Source organism: Notolepis coatsorum (genome assembly GCF_963971535.1).
Source record: "Notolepis coatsorum genome assembly, contig: SCAFFOLD_2159, whole genome shotgun sequence".
NCBI classification, from domain to species: Eukaryota; Metazoa; Chordata; class Actinopteri; order Aulopiformes; family Paralepididae; genus Notolepis; species Notolepis coatsorum.
In genome coordinates this window covers 12,501-27,996 of record NW_028171471.1, presented here as the reverse complement: position 1 = coordinate 27,996, position 15,496 = coordinate 12,501, and the positions used below count along the sequence as shown (strand labels likewise).

The 15,496-nt window shown below is 44.1% G+C and overlaps 1 protein-coding gene across 1 annotated transcript; it reads right to left on the bottom strand.

Moving 5' to 3' along the window:
* Window positions 1-1,273: 1,273 nt before the first annotated feature.
* On the bottom strand, window positions 1,274-6,734 carry hikeshi (heat shock protein nuclear import factor hikeshi). The gene is made up of 4 exons (XM_084339172.1): window positions 6,507-6,734; window positions 5,678-5,821; window positions 5,016-5,306; window positions 1,274-2,944 (listed from the first exon to the last, which is right to left on the bottom strand). The coding sequence occupies exons 2-4, from the start codon at window positions 5,741-5,743 to the stop codon at window positions 2,681-2,683; spliced, it is 621 nt and encodes a 206-aa protein (XP_084195298.1). The 5' UTR covers window positions 5,744-5,821; window positions 6,507-6,734; the 3' UTR covers window positions 1,274-2,680.
* Between the last annotated feature and the right edge of the window lie 8,762 nt (window positions 6,735-15,496).

The following is a 15,496-nucleotide window of genomic DNA, read 5'->3' as shown; positions in this document are numbered from 1 at the left end:
ACTACGGGTTGCGAGCCATAGTAGGGTCGCGGGTAGGTGACAGTGGGGCATTGGCCCCAAAAAAAAAAAAAAAAAAAAAAATCCGATCGAGTTTTCCACCCGGCAGCTGTGTGTATTTGCCACGTCTCGCCCCTTCATCAACGTTACGGAGGACGACACACAGTATTCCAATACACATCTCACTATAATGTGATGTATAATGGCGGGAGGGGGCCGGGGGTGTGGTCTTTTGTGTGTAACCTGGACTCGCAATAGATAGGTTTGTCGTCAGAAGCGGTGCCGGTTGGTCGCAATGAAATGGGCTCTGCTGCACATAACCAGCTGCTATACCAGACTGAAGTGAGGCGGCCATCTCGAGTATTAAATCACCTTTAACACTTTCATTGCTGCCAGCCATGCGGTGTGCCTTACCCCCCTTGAATGCCACCACCCACTTCAATGATAGAGCTCTCATATTTGCAAACGCATAAACTATGTCTTAAATTATGGCTATGTGTCTAATCTGGCCGTCACTTATCAATGACTTGTTTGCAGTCAACATTGTCGAAACGGATTTTTTTTTTTTAATAATCGGTTCATTTCTGTTTTATACCATTTTGAAAAACGCTAGTTTTTTTTAAGTTTCAGGAAAATATAAAGATTCTGTGATAATCGCCCTTTACTGGAATACACAAAAAAAACAGTAATTTTTCGGCCTATTTATGAATCAAATAAACGCTAGATTATCGATAGTATATGTGTACGTATGCACGCTTTTTGATTGTTTGATGATTCTCTCATTTCCTGATCAGCACACACAGGGCACGTTGATATCTCTGTGAAAAAAGGTCTGATTATCCTAAGACTGGTCAAATAGATTCCTTACCTCAGATCAGATATTCTCCAAAAAAATTATTCCAATTCCTGATCGCCATTCCAAATATCGATCGCGTTTATTGATCGCAACGCTGGGTACTGGAAATATGTATTCCACGCTGTTCTGATGGTCCACAATGAATCCGATCCTCTCGGGTGACTTGACCGAGAAGTTAAATGAGGAAGCAGGATTTTTTTTTTACCATGCGTTTCATTCAATCCATTCCAAAGGGGTGCAGTACAACAGGGAGAGACGATAGGGGGCGGTATTTTCCCAATGGAGCTCAGAGAGAGTTTGCAGCACTAACGTGAGACTAGATTGATGAAATATGAATTCAAACGCTAATAAAAAAAACTATATCTCTCGTCGTTGGCATTGAAAGTGTTAACTCAGAAGAAGCACAGATTTTCCTTGCAGACAAAAACAACCAATTGGCAGAGAAATGTGCTGATAATGAGCTGGATTACGAAACTCCGTTAGTGACACTCCAGGTTAATCAGCGGAGATTTTGGGGTAATTCGTCTTTCGTGCGACGAGCTACTGAAAGTCAAGTTCACTGGACAGGCCCTCGCAAAGTTCTGGATATCAGTCCGGAACGAGTACCTAGTGTTGTGTAATGCTGCGCTGAGAAAGCTTGTCATCAACATACCTCTGTGAGGCCGGATTTTCAGAGCAGAAGCCGATCTCTGCCAAAGCGCACATGAACGCATTTTCTTTTCATGTTCTGGCAACATATTTTGGCTAAAATAGGCCTCGTTTTATAAATGTTTATACAGGAACAATGGTTGCTTTTGTTGATAATATTCATTAATTTCATTGATAACATAGTGCTGCGATTGAATTTTCGAATAAATATGCATGATCAAGTTCAACAACGTGTGCTTTTATTTTGATATTCCTTATTTCCATGTTGAAATTACGCAATACATTAAGTGTGGGGTCGCCAAAAAAAATCCAAATCAAATGGGGTCGTGGTCAAAACACGCAGAGGCACTGTACAAGAAGGGCCAGAGCCGACTCTACTTCCTCAGAAGGCTGAGATCCTTCAATGTCTGTACAAGGATGTTGAGGATGTTCTATGAGTCGGTGGTGGCGGGCGCCTTCTTGTACACTGTGACCTGCTGGGGCAGCGGACTGAGAGCAGGGGACACAAACAGGCTGGATAAGCTGGTCAAGAAGGCCAGTAGCGTGGTTGGGGTGGAGCTGGACTCCCTAGCGAGGGTGGCGGAGAGGAGGAGCCTTGCTAAGCTCCAGGCCATCAGGGAAAACCCCTCCCACCCACTATACACAGACTTGGCTGACAAGAGGAGCATGTTCAGTGCTAGGCTCACACTATCCAAATGCAGCACTGAACGGCACAGGAAGTCCTTCATTCCAACAACCATCAGACTATACACTGCATCACTGAGCACAGAGTGGCAGTTACCATCTTCCTGGACTTAGTTTGAAACAGCACTGTGCAATATTACACCTACCTGTAGACCTCAGTATATTTTTACTGTATTTATTTACTGTATATTTTATTCCAGTTTTATTCTATTTTACTCTACTCTTATCCTAGGCAACTTGATTTTATTCGTTTTATTATTCTAATTTGTGACCCGTTCTGTCTAAATGTTTAAATGTTGAGCGATTTGCAGTGTCAAATTTCCCACGGGATAATAAAAGTATTCCTATTCTATTCTATAAAAAAGTTTGAGAACCCCTGCAGTCTAGACGCACCAAGTCCAGTCTGTTGGTCAGCGTCGAGGCTCCCTGTAGTCCCATACGCCCCTCTACTTTGAGTGACCTATAAAAAAGACACCATAGGAGGACGTGGTGCGCTCAGCTCTTCCAGAAGTTGGGGTTCTGCGCCAGGCGCCGCTGGAAGCCCTCGTACCACCGGAGGACGCAGCTGGACGGGACGAAGGTCTCCGTGGGGCTCGGCGTCATCTGCGCCTGGGACACGGCGAAGGACGAGGCGAAGTTGTACAGGCTGTCGAGCATCTTCTGCGTGAACTGCGTGAAGGAGTCCACCGTGGACACAGAGGCGCTGGAGACGGGCGTCTGCTGGGAGAGCTGGTCCAGGGGCTCCACGGACACGCCCACCTGGTGATGACATCACACACGCACGTTCAGCACGACGACAGTGCGGAGACACGCCCACCTGGTGACTTCACGTTCAGCACAACAACAGTACGGACACACGCCCACCTGGTGACTTCACATTCACGTTCAGCACAAGTACAGTACGGACACGCCCACCTGCCTGGTGACATCATATTCACATTCAGCACAAGTACAGTACGGCGGACACGCCCACCTGGTCACATAATTCACATTCAGCACACGTACAGTAGGGACACGCCCACCTGGTGACATCACATTCAGCACAAGTACAGTACGAAAGAAGTTTGGCATCCAACAGTAAAGTAATCATAAATACCTACATCAAATTATAGTCTACAAATATAACTCTGTATGATAGCATGTACAATAGTGGTGTATATATACATTTATATAAACATATGTCTGAATATACCCGTATATAATCCTTCTATATACCTACTTAAATACACCTGCATAACCATATATGATAGCATGTGCAATAATACTGTATATATACACACCATATATACTTTATTTTTTATTTGTATTATTTTTTTTTATCATTCTTTCCAAAAGAAAAGAGGCCTAGAAGCGTGGCTAACGCTAATGGCACGCATACCAGAGGCCAACTGCCTAAGAAAACAGGCACAGAGGCACTGAAAGAGGATTTCACCTCATCTAATGAACACACTAGACTAGACAAATATCAAGATGTATCCATCAGTGGACCAATTGCATGCTTTTGCAGAGGACAAGAAGCCTTCAGTCGACTCCTTCAGACATTCCCCCCACAGCCCAAATTGAATGATAAAAAAATATTTTAACAAAAAAAATAAAAAATATTAAAAACGGCAAATTTTGGCCAATCATAGTCGATAATCCAAATCCTTAGTCGGGGACAGCCCTAATATACAAACACATATTATCATTTTACATATATGCAGATATAATATCAGTGTATCCCTTTCCTACTCTTACTAGTTACATTGCTGGCCAGTATGACTTACTACCATAGTGTCTTTATACCTGCATCACTGTAACAACGTTATATAATAATACTACAACTCACAAATCTGATAGCACTATTACTCAGTAGTCAGTAGTACTCATTTATATATTTTATACCCAGTTTAATCACCTGTACAACATTGTATAATACTGTACTGCACTTTACCGTTACATTTGCACTCTGGTTGGATGCCAAAGTTATGTTTGTTGTACCCGTGCTGTATAATGACAAATGACAATACATTGGAGTATAATCTAATTGATTGATTGAACACTTTATTAACAGATTGCAGAATGGGTACAATACAGTACGGCTCAATACACACTGTGAATTTAATGATTTTCTGCCGTTATGTTACTGTATGAAGGCACCGTGTCATCATGAAAGTGTTGACCAATTAGCAGGCAGTGGGCTCAGGAGGCGGGGCTCATGTGCGCTCAGGTGCAGTCTATATGTATGTGTTCACAGGTGTGCAGCGGCAGGGAATTTGGGTAATTATCACAGGGAAGCCACACTATCTTTTTACCGTGCTCGTTTGTTTTGTTTTCAGTTATATTGAGTCACTTTTTGGGTTTATTTTGTATGCTTATATTTGTCCACACTGCAAGTAAGAATAAAACCTCTCAACAGTACTCAAGGAGAAGACATCATTTTATTATCAACAAGCATCACGCGTTGGAAAGAGCTTCACCCAGTATTCCCTCACTGGCATCGTTTCTTGTTAGGTTGCCCTTACACACACACTTGTTAAGGGGATGCAGACCAGAGAAAGACTTTTGTCTTGTTTACATCAGGGTCCCCCATTTTCAATTCATAATTTATGACATACACAACATATCATGTTATATCATATATCATATATCATATCATGACATACAGTACTGTTACATTTGCGACATACAAGATATGCAAATATACAGTACTGTTATATAAACAATGCACGAGTGATTGACCCTTTCACACTACAGAGGGTTAACCTTTCACAGTGAAAGGGTTAACCTTCTGTAGTGTGGTTGTGAAAGGGTTATTAACCCTTTGGTAGGGTGGTAAACCTCTATATACCTGAGCCATGGAGGTGGCCCGCTGGGGCGCATGGAGCATCATCCCGAAGGGGTGTTCCCCGCCCTGCTCCTCGCCGGCTCGCCTCAGGCCGGAGATCTTGAAGATGGCGCTGGGCTTGTCGTTGGTGATGAAGCCCAGGAGCTGCCAGACCGCCTGGCCCCCCGCGCCGGCCTCACGGTCCGGGAAGGAGAAGTAGACGGCGCCCCCGGTGCCCGCGGGGAACGGCTCCGTGCCCAGCATGAACACCACCACGTGCTTCACGCTCTCGTAGTCCGCCAGGTCAAACACGAACTTATGAATGAATGAATGAATGAAAACTTTATTTAACAGATTGCAGAATGGGTACAATTATACAGTACGGCTCAATACATAACCCTTCCACTGCCGCGCTACCAAAACGGTTAACCCTTTCACTGCGACAATACACCGAAGGTTAACCCTTTCACTGACACAACAGCCGGTTAACCCTTTCACTGCCACGCGACAGAAGGTTAACCCTTTACTATCACACAACCGACGGCGAAAGGGTTAAGGGGATGCAGACCAGAGAAAGACGTTTGTCTTGTTTACATCAGGGTCCCCCCATTTTCAATTCATAGTGACATTTATGACATACACACAACATACATCATGACATTTATGGCATAGGGACATACAGGTACCTTATCACCGGAGACCCGCGTGGCGTCCGTCTGCACCAGCCTCCCGGCGACCAGGCAGCCGAACATGACAGCCGTTAGTCGATAGTTCAGTCGATTAGTTGACGGTTAACTTAGCTTAGCAGCAGGCTAGTAGCCACCCAGCTTCTGAAATTGATTGATTCATTGAAAACTTTATTTAACAGATTGCAGAATGGGTACAATACAGTACAGCTCAATACACACCCATCTCAAACACTGCCCTCTTTTATTGATCCTCCAATCACAACTGTCGCTTACCTCGGACAAACAATAACCTCGTTCCCAGTTTGTCCGAGGTAAGCGACAGTTGTGATTGGAGGATCAAGAAAAGAGGGCAGGGTTTGAGATAGGTCTTACATCAGGGTCCCCCATTTTCAATTCATGAATGAATGAATGAAAACTTTATTTAACAGATTGCAGAATGGGTACAATACAGTACGGCTCAATACACACAATTGTTAAGGGGATGCAGACCAGAGAAAGACGTTTGTCTTGTTTACATCAGGGTCCCCCATTTTCAATTCACAAGGACATTTATGACATACACAACATACATGACATTTATGGCCTAGGGACATATAGGTATTTAGTACTGATACATTTGTGACATAAACGGTATTCAAATATACAGTACTGTTACCCCTAGATATATGATGGGGAGGGGACTGTACATTAGGAGGGGGTGGGATCTGTCATCATAACAGTTATGACAGATACAACATATATGACATCATGACATTTATGGCATAGGGACATACAGGTATATAGTACTGTCTACTAGGCTAGCTAGCGAGCTACTAACGTTACTCACCGTCTTTTTTGGAAACCAGGCAGCTATTGTTGTCGATAGTTCAGTCGATTAGTTGACAGTTAGCCTAGCAGCAGGCTAGTAGCCACCCAGCTTCTTCTCGCTTTATGTATCAACCGTCTACTAGCGAGCGAGCTAAGCTAACGTTACTCACAGTTTTTTTTTGGAACTATGGTCTGTGTGAATATTGGATGACCTGGTCGATATGTTTGAGCTGCCAGAGCGACCCCAACCCGCCCCCCGCTCCGCTCCGCTCCGTTCCGTAGCTCCACTATCGACCCAGCGTCCTGCTCCAAACTTCTGCTGCTGCTTCTTCTTCTTCTGTTTTATTTTGTTTTGCGGCGGTTGGCGTCCAATATGTTGCATTACCGCCATCTGGAGTGTTGGAGTGTGATTATTAGGCGTTTTCTTAACCAAAATATGATTGATTGATTGATTGATTGAATTTATTGAACATTTGTATTAACAGATTGCAGAATGGGTACAATAGAGTACGGCTCAATACACACAATTGTTAAGGGATGCAGACCAGAGACCTAGTTGTACAGTAAATTACCAAGTAAGGCTTTGTCAGTATTCCAATGTACAGTGTAAAATGTGTGTGTGTCCCCTACCCAACCCCCCCCCCCCCCACCTCCAATGTACAGCCCTCACCCAACCCACCCAACCCCACCCCACCCATCCAACCTCCTCCAATGTACAGTTTCTACGCCAAATGTATATACACTCCTTTTCTGGACACTTTTGTATCACAAACAGTACTGTATTTGCAAATCTGATATGTCATAAATGTATAGATGTAGCAGTACTGTCTATCTGTATGTCATGTATGTCATATATGTTATGATGAATTGAAAATGGGGGACCCTGATGTAAACAAGACGAAAGTCTTTCTCTGGTCTGCATCCCCTTAACAATTGTATGTATTGAGCTGTACTGTACTGTACCCATTCTGCAATCTGTTAATAAACTTTTCAATCAATCAATTCAATCAATCAGAAAGACTTTCGTCTTGTTTACATCAGGGTCCCCCATTTTCAATTAATCGTATTCATCATATTTAAATACAATAGAATTGTTGGATTAAATCTTGATTTCGAACATGTGAACATTTTAAATACAAAAAAACCATAATAATAATATGAACTCAACATCCGAAAAGGAGTAGGCATTTTTTTTTTTTTTTACTCTTTTTGTATCACAAACAGTACTGTCTATCTGTATGTCATGTATGTCATATATGTTATGATGAATTGAAAATGGGGGACCCTGGTGTAAACAAGACGAAAGTCTTTCTCTGGTCTGCATGACATCCCCTTAACAATTGTGTGTATTGAGCTGTACTGTATTGTACCCATTCTGCAATCTGTTAATACAATTTTCAATCAATCAATCAATATAGCAACTTGCTTGTGTGGAAGGTGGTGGCTAACATCTCGACAGTCGGCTGCCTCCCCCTGAGAGAGAGAGAGAGAGAAAGAGAGAGAGAGAGAGAGAGAGAGAGAGAGAGAGAGAGAGAGAGAGAGAGAGAGAGAGAGAGAGCGAGAGAGCGAGAGAGAGAGAGAGAGAGAGAGAGAGAGAGAGAGAGAGAGAGAGAGAGAGAGAGAGAGAGAGAGAGAGAGAGAGAGAGAGAGAGAGAGAGAAGCTCGCAGCAGACAGCTGTTGCTACCGAGACACACCGCCTCTAAACAAACACTTATCACCTCAGACCTGGACCATCAGCATCTCAAACCTCTCGGTACAGTTTGTGGACTAAACTAAAAGGGTAAAACATTCACGTCTCATCCCGTTTCTGTACGTTTAGCCTCTTTCCTTTAGCTTACTGGCTAGCTACGTGCTAGCTTGTGGCTATCATTACACTGCCTGCCTTGTCGTTAGCCACCAGGGACACGAGCCTACAGGTACAGTGGTGCTGTGATCCTCCTGACACGTCTTCTGTTGTGATGATGGGATGTTCTGGTGGTCAGTCAGGACAACCTAATCTACAAGTTTATGAATTAAATCGACATGATGCAGCTAGTTAGCTCAAGTTGACTCTGCTAATAAATCTAGAAAAAATGCTTCATAAATCTACCAAATAGTCTTGGTTGATTAGTTTAGTCGTTGATTGAACACTTTATTTATTAACAGATTGCAGAATGGGTACAATACAGTACAGCTCAATACACACAATTGCTAAGGGGATGCAGACCAGAGAAAGACTTTCGTCTTGTTTACATCAGTTGTTTGATTGTGATCTTCATCTTGCACCACGAAGGGTGACATATCCCCTGTACTGTGTTGTGTTTGGTCAAGGTCTGGGACTAACGATCTGTTTCCAGACCAGTCATCTAGCACTGGATTGGTTTTCAAACGTCCTTTTTTATTATTATTTTTTACGTCAAGGTCTCCCAAGTTGATAATATTTTGTAAGGAACCCCGTCTGAGAATATATTTGTTGTTAGATGTGATTTAGAGATCACAGAGGAGAGAGTGAAACCTATGATTAGAATAGCCATTATTCTTCATTCTCTCATTGTGCTAATATTTAGTGAGTTATAGTGACATTTAAAAAAAAAACTTTGAATGAGAAATGGAACAAATCTTTGATGAAAGTCTTTATTGTTTTGATGTTGGGGCAACAGTGGATTAGGAGGTAGAGCGGTCGTCTGGTAATCAGAAGGTTCCTGGTTCGATTCCAGCTCCTCCTTGAATCGTGTCAAAGTGTCCTTGAGAAAGGCACTGAAGTGAATCTGTAATTGCTCAAGATGAGCAGGTTGGCACCTTGCATGGTTGCCTCCGCCGTTGGTGAGTGAATGTGTGAGTGAACGGGTGAACGTGAGAGGCATAAGTTGTAAAGCGCTTAGGTTTTGCCCAGTGGTCATTCAGCCCTCGAGTCCCCAGTTACATCATAATCAACTAGCTAGTACTTTCTAAAAGGACTGCATTTATTTAGAGCTTTATCCAAAGAGCTTTACATTTACATTTAGTCATTTAGTTGAAACGCTTTTATCCAAAGCGACTTACAAGTTCTGTACGACAAGTCACCAGGAAGAAGGGCACAACTCTATCAGCTGAGTGACAATGTTCATCAAAGTGTTGAGTGCTACAGTGTAGGTTCGTTTATTAGGACAAGTGCATGATGGTAAGGTTAGTTAGGGTTAGACTTTTTATTTTTAAATTTCAGATAATGGTTGAAGAAGTGCGTCTTTAGTCGACGGCGAAAGATTGGACGGGTTTCGGCTGTCCTAACGGGGGGGTAGTTCAATCCACCATTGTGGGGCAAGGACTGAGAAAAGGCAGGTTCTCTTTGATGACCCTCCCGGAGCTCGGATAGGAGTAGGTCTGAGGGGGCCAGAAGATGCAGAGCGTAGGGGTCTTGAGGGTGTGTAGTTAGAGACCCTTGACCGGAGGTAGGCGGGAGCGGTTCCCTTTGCCGCACGGTATGCCAGGTCGAGGGCCTGGCATACCGTGCTTGTGATTTTAGTGATCTAGCCCAGTATGTCATCAGTTCTGATGGTTGTGATTTTAGTGATCTAGCCCAGTATGTCATCAGTTCTGATGGTTGTGATTTTAGTGATCTAGCCCAGTATGTCATCAGTTCTGATGGTTGTGATTTTAGCCATGTAGCCCAGTAGCTACTAGCTCATCAGTTCTGATGTTTGTGATTTTAGCCATGTAGCCCAGTAGGCAGTAGCTACTAGCTCATCAGTTCTGATGGTTGTGATTTTAGCCATGTAGCCCAGTAGCTACTAGCTCATCAGTTCTGATGGTTGTGATTTTAGCCATGTAGCCCAGTAGCTACTAGCTCATCAGTTCTGATGGTTGTGATTTTAGCCATGTAGCCCAGTAGCTACTAGCTCATCAGTTCTGATGGTTGTGATTTTAGCCATGTAGCCCAGTAGCTACTAGCTCATCAGTTCTGATGGTTGTGATTTTAGCCATGTAGCCCAGTAGCTACTAGCTCATCAGTTCTGATGGTTGTGATTTTAGCCATGTAGCCCAGTAGCTACTAGCTCATCAGTTCTGATGGTTGTGATTTTAGTCATTCAGCCCAGTAGCTACTAGCTCATCAGTTCTGATGGTTGTGATTTTAGTCATGTAGCCCAGTATCTCATCAGTTCTGATGGTTGTGATTTTAGCCATGTAGCCCAGTATCTCATCAGTTCTGATGGTTGTGATTTTAGCCATGTAGCCCAGTAGCTACTAGCTCATCAGTTCTGATGGTTGTGATTTTAGCCATGTAGCCCAGTATCTCATCAGTTCTGATGGTTGTGATTTTAGCCATGTAGCCCAGTATCTCATCAGTTCTGATGGTTGTGCTTTTAGCCATGTAGCCCAGTAGCTCATCAGTTCTGATGGTTGTGCTTTTAGCCATGTAGCCCAGTATCTCATCAGTTCTGATGGTTGTGCTTTTAGCCATGTAGCCCAGTATCTCATCAGTTCTGATGGTTGTGCTTTTAGCCATGTAGCCCAGTAGCTCATCAGTTCTGATGGTTGTGCTTTTAGCCATGTAGCCCAGTATCTCATCAGTTCTGATGGTTGTGCTTTTAGCCATGTAGCCCAGTAGCTCATCAGTTCTGATGGTTGTGCTTTTAGCCATGTAGCCCAGTATCTCATCAGTTCTGATGGTTGTGCTTTTAGCCATGTAGCCCAGTATCTCATCAGTTCTGATGGTTGTGATTTTAGCCATGTAGCCCAGTATCTCATCAGTTCTGATGGTTGTGATTTTAGCCATGTAGCCCAGTATCTCATCAGTTCTGATGGTTGTGATTTTAGCCATGTAGCCCAGTATCTCATCAGTTCTGATGGTTGTTGATTTAGCCATGTAGCCCAGTCTGGGGAGAGTCGACGGGGGTTGACGTTGGAGACGACCAGACTTCCTGGTTCCTGCGCTACAGTAGGTGCTGCTGTTAAATAATGCATGTTGTTTCTAGACCCAGATAATCTTACACTTCTCTCGGCAGACAGGGAAGAGCTGTTGCCAGAACGCTTCCTCTCATCCTCCGTCCTCTGCCGTTGTCCGGCACCTGGACTCTCCTAGTAGCTACACGGAGGTCACTGGCAGCACAGAGGTCATTATTGGTCCATTGGTTTTCACTTGGAGACGACTCGAGGACACTTTGGTTCAAAGACTTAAAGTCTTCACAGCTCATTCCGGCCCGTCTGGAAGACGAGTTGATGAAATGTCTCGTCCTGTTATGATCTGGATGACTAAGCATTTGAATCCTGATCCATTGCCGTCTCTTGTAATCTTATGAATGATGCTACTGATGATGATGGTTTTCTCTCTCCCCCCCCCCCCTCTCTATATATCATGTCTCTATCTCTCTTTTTCTCTCTTCTCTGTGTCTCTCATCCCCCCTCTCTTCTCTCTCTCTCTCTCTCTCTCTCTCTCTCTCTCTCTCTCTCTCTCTCTCTCTCTCTCTCTCTCTATCTCATCCCCTCCCTCTATCTGTCTCTCTCTCTCTCTCTCATCCCCTCCCTCTCTCTCTCGTCCCCTCCCTCTATCTGTCTGTCTCCGTCTCTCTCTCTCTCTCTCTCTCTGTCTCTCTCTCTCTCTCTCTCTCTCTCTCATCCTCTCCCTCTATTTAACAGGATTTGGGGATGATGGTGGAACAGGGTGAACGATTTCTCCAACAGTGAGAGGAGGAGGAGCCAACGCTTGACTCCTGCTGCCCCAGGAGCCAGAGGAGGAGGAGGAGGAGGAGAAGGAGGAGGAGGAGGAGCAGTAGACACACGGAGGAGGTGAAGGAGAGGGACTATGGAGCATGCTCATAGTCTCCTGCTCAACGAGGAGGCATGCAGTCTGCTGGGAGACCACCAGAGGGCGGAGTTCATCCTGGAGTGGCTGAGCTACCTGAAGAAACTCCTGCCTGCTGCCAACAGGGTGAGTGGAGGAGGAACACACCCATAGATATATATAGAACACTAGATAGCTTAAGGCGGAGTCACCAGCGTCACTGAACCGCCGCCATCTTGCCCAGGTCAGCCTTGAGTGAGAGTGAGTGAGCTGCACAGACAAAAATACTCATAACTCGCTGAAATATTGACGGATTTACAAACGGGTTGGTTTGCTATAAACATCAAAGATGTAGTTATGATACTGCATACTTATAAAAAAAATCTTTAAAGATGTTTTTTTTACAAACCGCTTGAATCATAGCCACGTTAATAATGCTTGTAATAAACCAAACCGTTTGTAAATCCGTCAATATTTCAGCGAGTTATGAGTATTTTTGTCTGTGCAGCTCACTCACTCTCACTCAAGGCTGACCTGGGCAAGATGGCGGCGGTTCAGTGACGTCGCTCTCCATTGGCCGGCAGCGCGGGTAAGCTATCTAGTGTTCTATATATATCTATGAACACACCCCTTTGACCACTAGAGCTGTCCCAGAAGCCTGAATGCCTTCTACAACAGAACTGTGTTTCCGCGTCTCTGATTGGCCAGGTCATTTCTGGTCATGTGACATGTACGCTCAATCGTGGGACCGCAAGTTTCTACACTGGTTAAGCTTAGGCGCTCTTTCGAAGTTGGTTAAGGTTAGAGTTTGTCTTAGAGCATGGCGATAGAACGCCTGCCCTGATTCCGACGGTTAAGCTTAGGCACTCTTTCGAAGTTGGTTAAGGTTAGAGTTTGTCTTAGAGCGTGGCGATAGAACGCCAGGTAGTTTGCAGGCTGTTAGACCCGGAAATAGGAGCAGAACTTGCTGTCCCACGATTGGCGCACATGTCGCATGACCTGGCCAATCAGAGCGCACAACTCGAACGCGGAAACGCAGTTCTGTTGTAGAAGGCATACACGCGTCCCAGAAGTCTGTTTTTGCATTTACGAACCTCGGCAGGGTTTTTCGAACGGACGTTCGAATCATCGTTTTTAATCATGAAAAAAAAATCATGCAAATATTATTATTTTTTTTATCTACCTTTTCTCCTCCTTTTTTCTGTGTTTTTTTTCCCATCCCAATTTCCTCTCGTGCCAATTATTGCTTGCATGTGCCCCCCACTGGCCGGTCGTAGGGAGGATAGAAGCCCATCACATGTCTCCTCCGATACATGTGGAGGCAGCCAGTCACTTCTTTTCACCTGCCAGCGCGGACTCTCATTGGCGAGGAGGAGGCTCACACTGCCCCCGCCATTTCCTGTCTTTGCTGTGCAGGCGCCCTGACCGACCTGTAGGAGTCGTTGTTTACAACGACCAGACTACCACCCATCGACTCCCCTCCCACTGACTCTGCCAATTGAGTCAGTATGACGGCCGGCCCAAGCCGCAGGCAACGCTGACAGCCGGATTCGAGAACGGTGTCTCTTGCGTTGGTGACAAGCGCAATGTCCGCTGCGCCACCCAGCCGCCAACAATTTAAAAAAAAAAGAAAAAAATCATGCTAAAATAATACATTTTCCGGTTCAGTACTGTCGAGTCTTGACTTTAGGCACATAGCGCACATTTACGCATATAACGTAGAACATATGCGCATATTGCTGTGGTCAAAAATGGTTATTAAAAGTAGTACTTACTTACTGGTCACAGGAGGCTTCAATAACATTTGGATGGTAATCCATTTTGTGAATCCATTTGTTGAAACACCATCTCTGTTGACCGACGGCTCCTGCTATCTTAACGTTAGCCAGCTTAACGTGCATAACATACCTGTGTAACGTTAAGTGGGGGTTGTGTCTGGGTTCTTCATGCGGGGGGTCCCTGGGGTGTCGGTGGGCTGGGGGGGTTCGGCGATGGGGGGCTGGCCGGGGTCCGTCGCGGCCCATGCAGGGGGCTGGTGTTCAAGATTCAAGAGGTTTATTTGTCACATACATACCAGGGCATACAGTGAAATGCAGTTTTAACTCTGTCATTATGCTATACTTACTATACTGTACAAGAACCACATCGGTTCTTTCCTTAAAGTGACCTTTATATTCCCCATTCCTTTAAAGTGACCTTTCCATTTAGTTTAAAGTGACATTTTGTTTAAAGCGATTGTTTAAAGTGATTGCAGCATGTGTGTGTGTGTGTGTGTGTGCTCCTGTGTACTTGTGTGTGGAGAGTTCAGTGTAGAGCCATATGGAATCCGCGATCACGGAATCGCGGATGGAATCGCGGAATTGAGCAATAAAAATGGAATCAACTATAATAATAAAAAGAAAATTATTTTTATTTTTTACTTTTTTTTTTTTTTTTAATGTTGTGGGACTTGTACAGCACTTTGTTCAACTTTGTCAGTGCTGTAAAGTTTAAACCTTTTTAAATCTTAGACAAACAAAACACTTTGCTTTCATGAAATATCATTTGCCGTCATTTGAGGCTTTATAAAAGCAGCACAATGAACACAAATCTGTCAGTGCCGAGTCCGACCTCATCTTAAATAACAAACAGCATTGCTTGTTGTAGTTAACAAAGAGAGGCAGAGTTGATTTTGCAAAAATAAATATTATTTTTAATTTTTAATTTTAATAATTTCAATTTATTTTCATATTCGAATCCCATGCCCATCGAACGAAGCTTCGAAGTATTTAAGACAGCCCTATTAAATGGACTGTTATATCTTATTAAATTGTGGACATTTATTCATTCCCACTTATTAGACACTATTTCTGATGGTAAAATGAGTGTACAAAGCAAAATACAGAATTCTGAAATATTAAAACGGAAAAAAACGGAATTTGGAAAAAAATTAAACGGATTTCATATGGCTCTAGTTCAGTGTTCAGTGTTCTGATGGCCTGGGGGAAGAAGCTGAGCCGTAGTCTCTCTGTTCTCGTTGCGTGTGTACGTAGGCGTTTGCCTGACCGCAGCAGCTTGAACAGGCTGTTATTGGGGTGGTGGGGGTCTTTCATTATCCTGCAGGCTCTGGATTTGCACCTCCTGTTATACAAGTCCTGCAGGGGTGGTAGTGGCAATACCCATAGTACGCTCTGTTGAGCGCACCACTCTCTGTAGGGCCTTCCTGTCCTGGGCCGGCTGTGTTTCCAAACCAGGCAGTGATGTTCCCAGTCAGGATGCTCTCTACAGCCCC

Excerpts from the sequence above, each read along its gene's own strand:
- hikeshi (XM_084339172.1), bottom strand. The coding sequence starts at position 5,743 with ATGTTCGGCTGCCTGGTCGCCGGGAGGCTGGTGCAGACGGACGCCACG. Across the intron at positions 5,307-5,677 it reads CGCGGGTCTCCGGTGATAAG|TTCGTGTTTGACCTGGCGGA; the intron begins GTACCTGTATGT and ends TTCATTCATAAG. Across the intron at positions 2,945-5,015 it reads GGGCCACCTCCATGGCTCAG|GTGGGCGTGTCCGTGGAGCC; the intron begins GTATATAGAGGT and ends TGTCATCACCAG.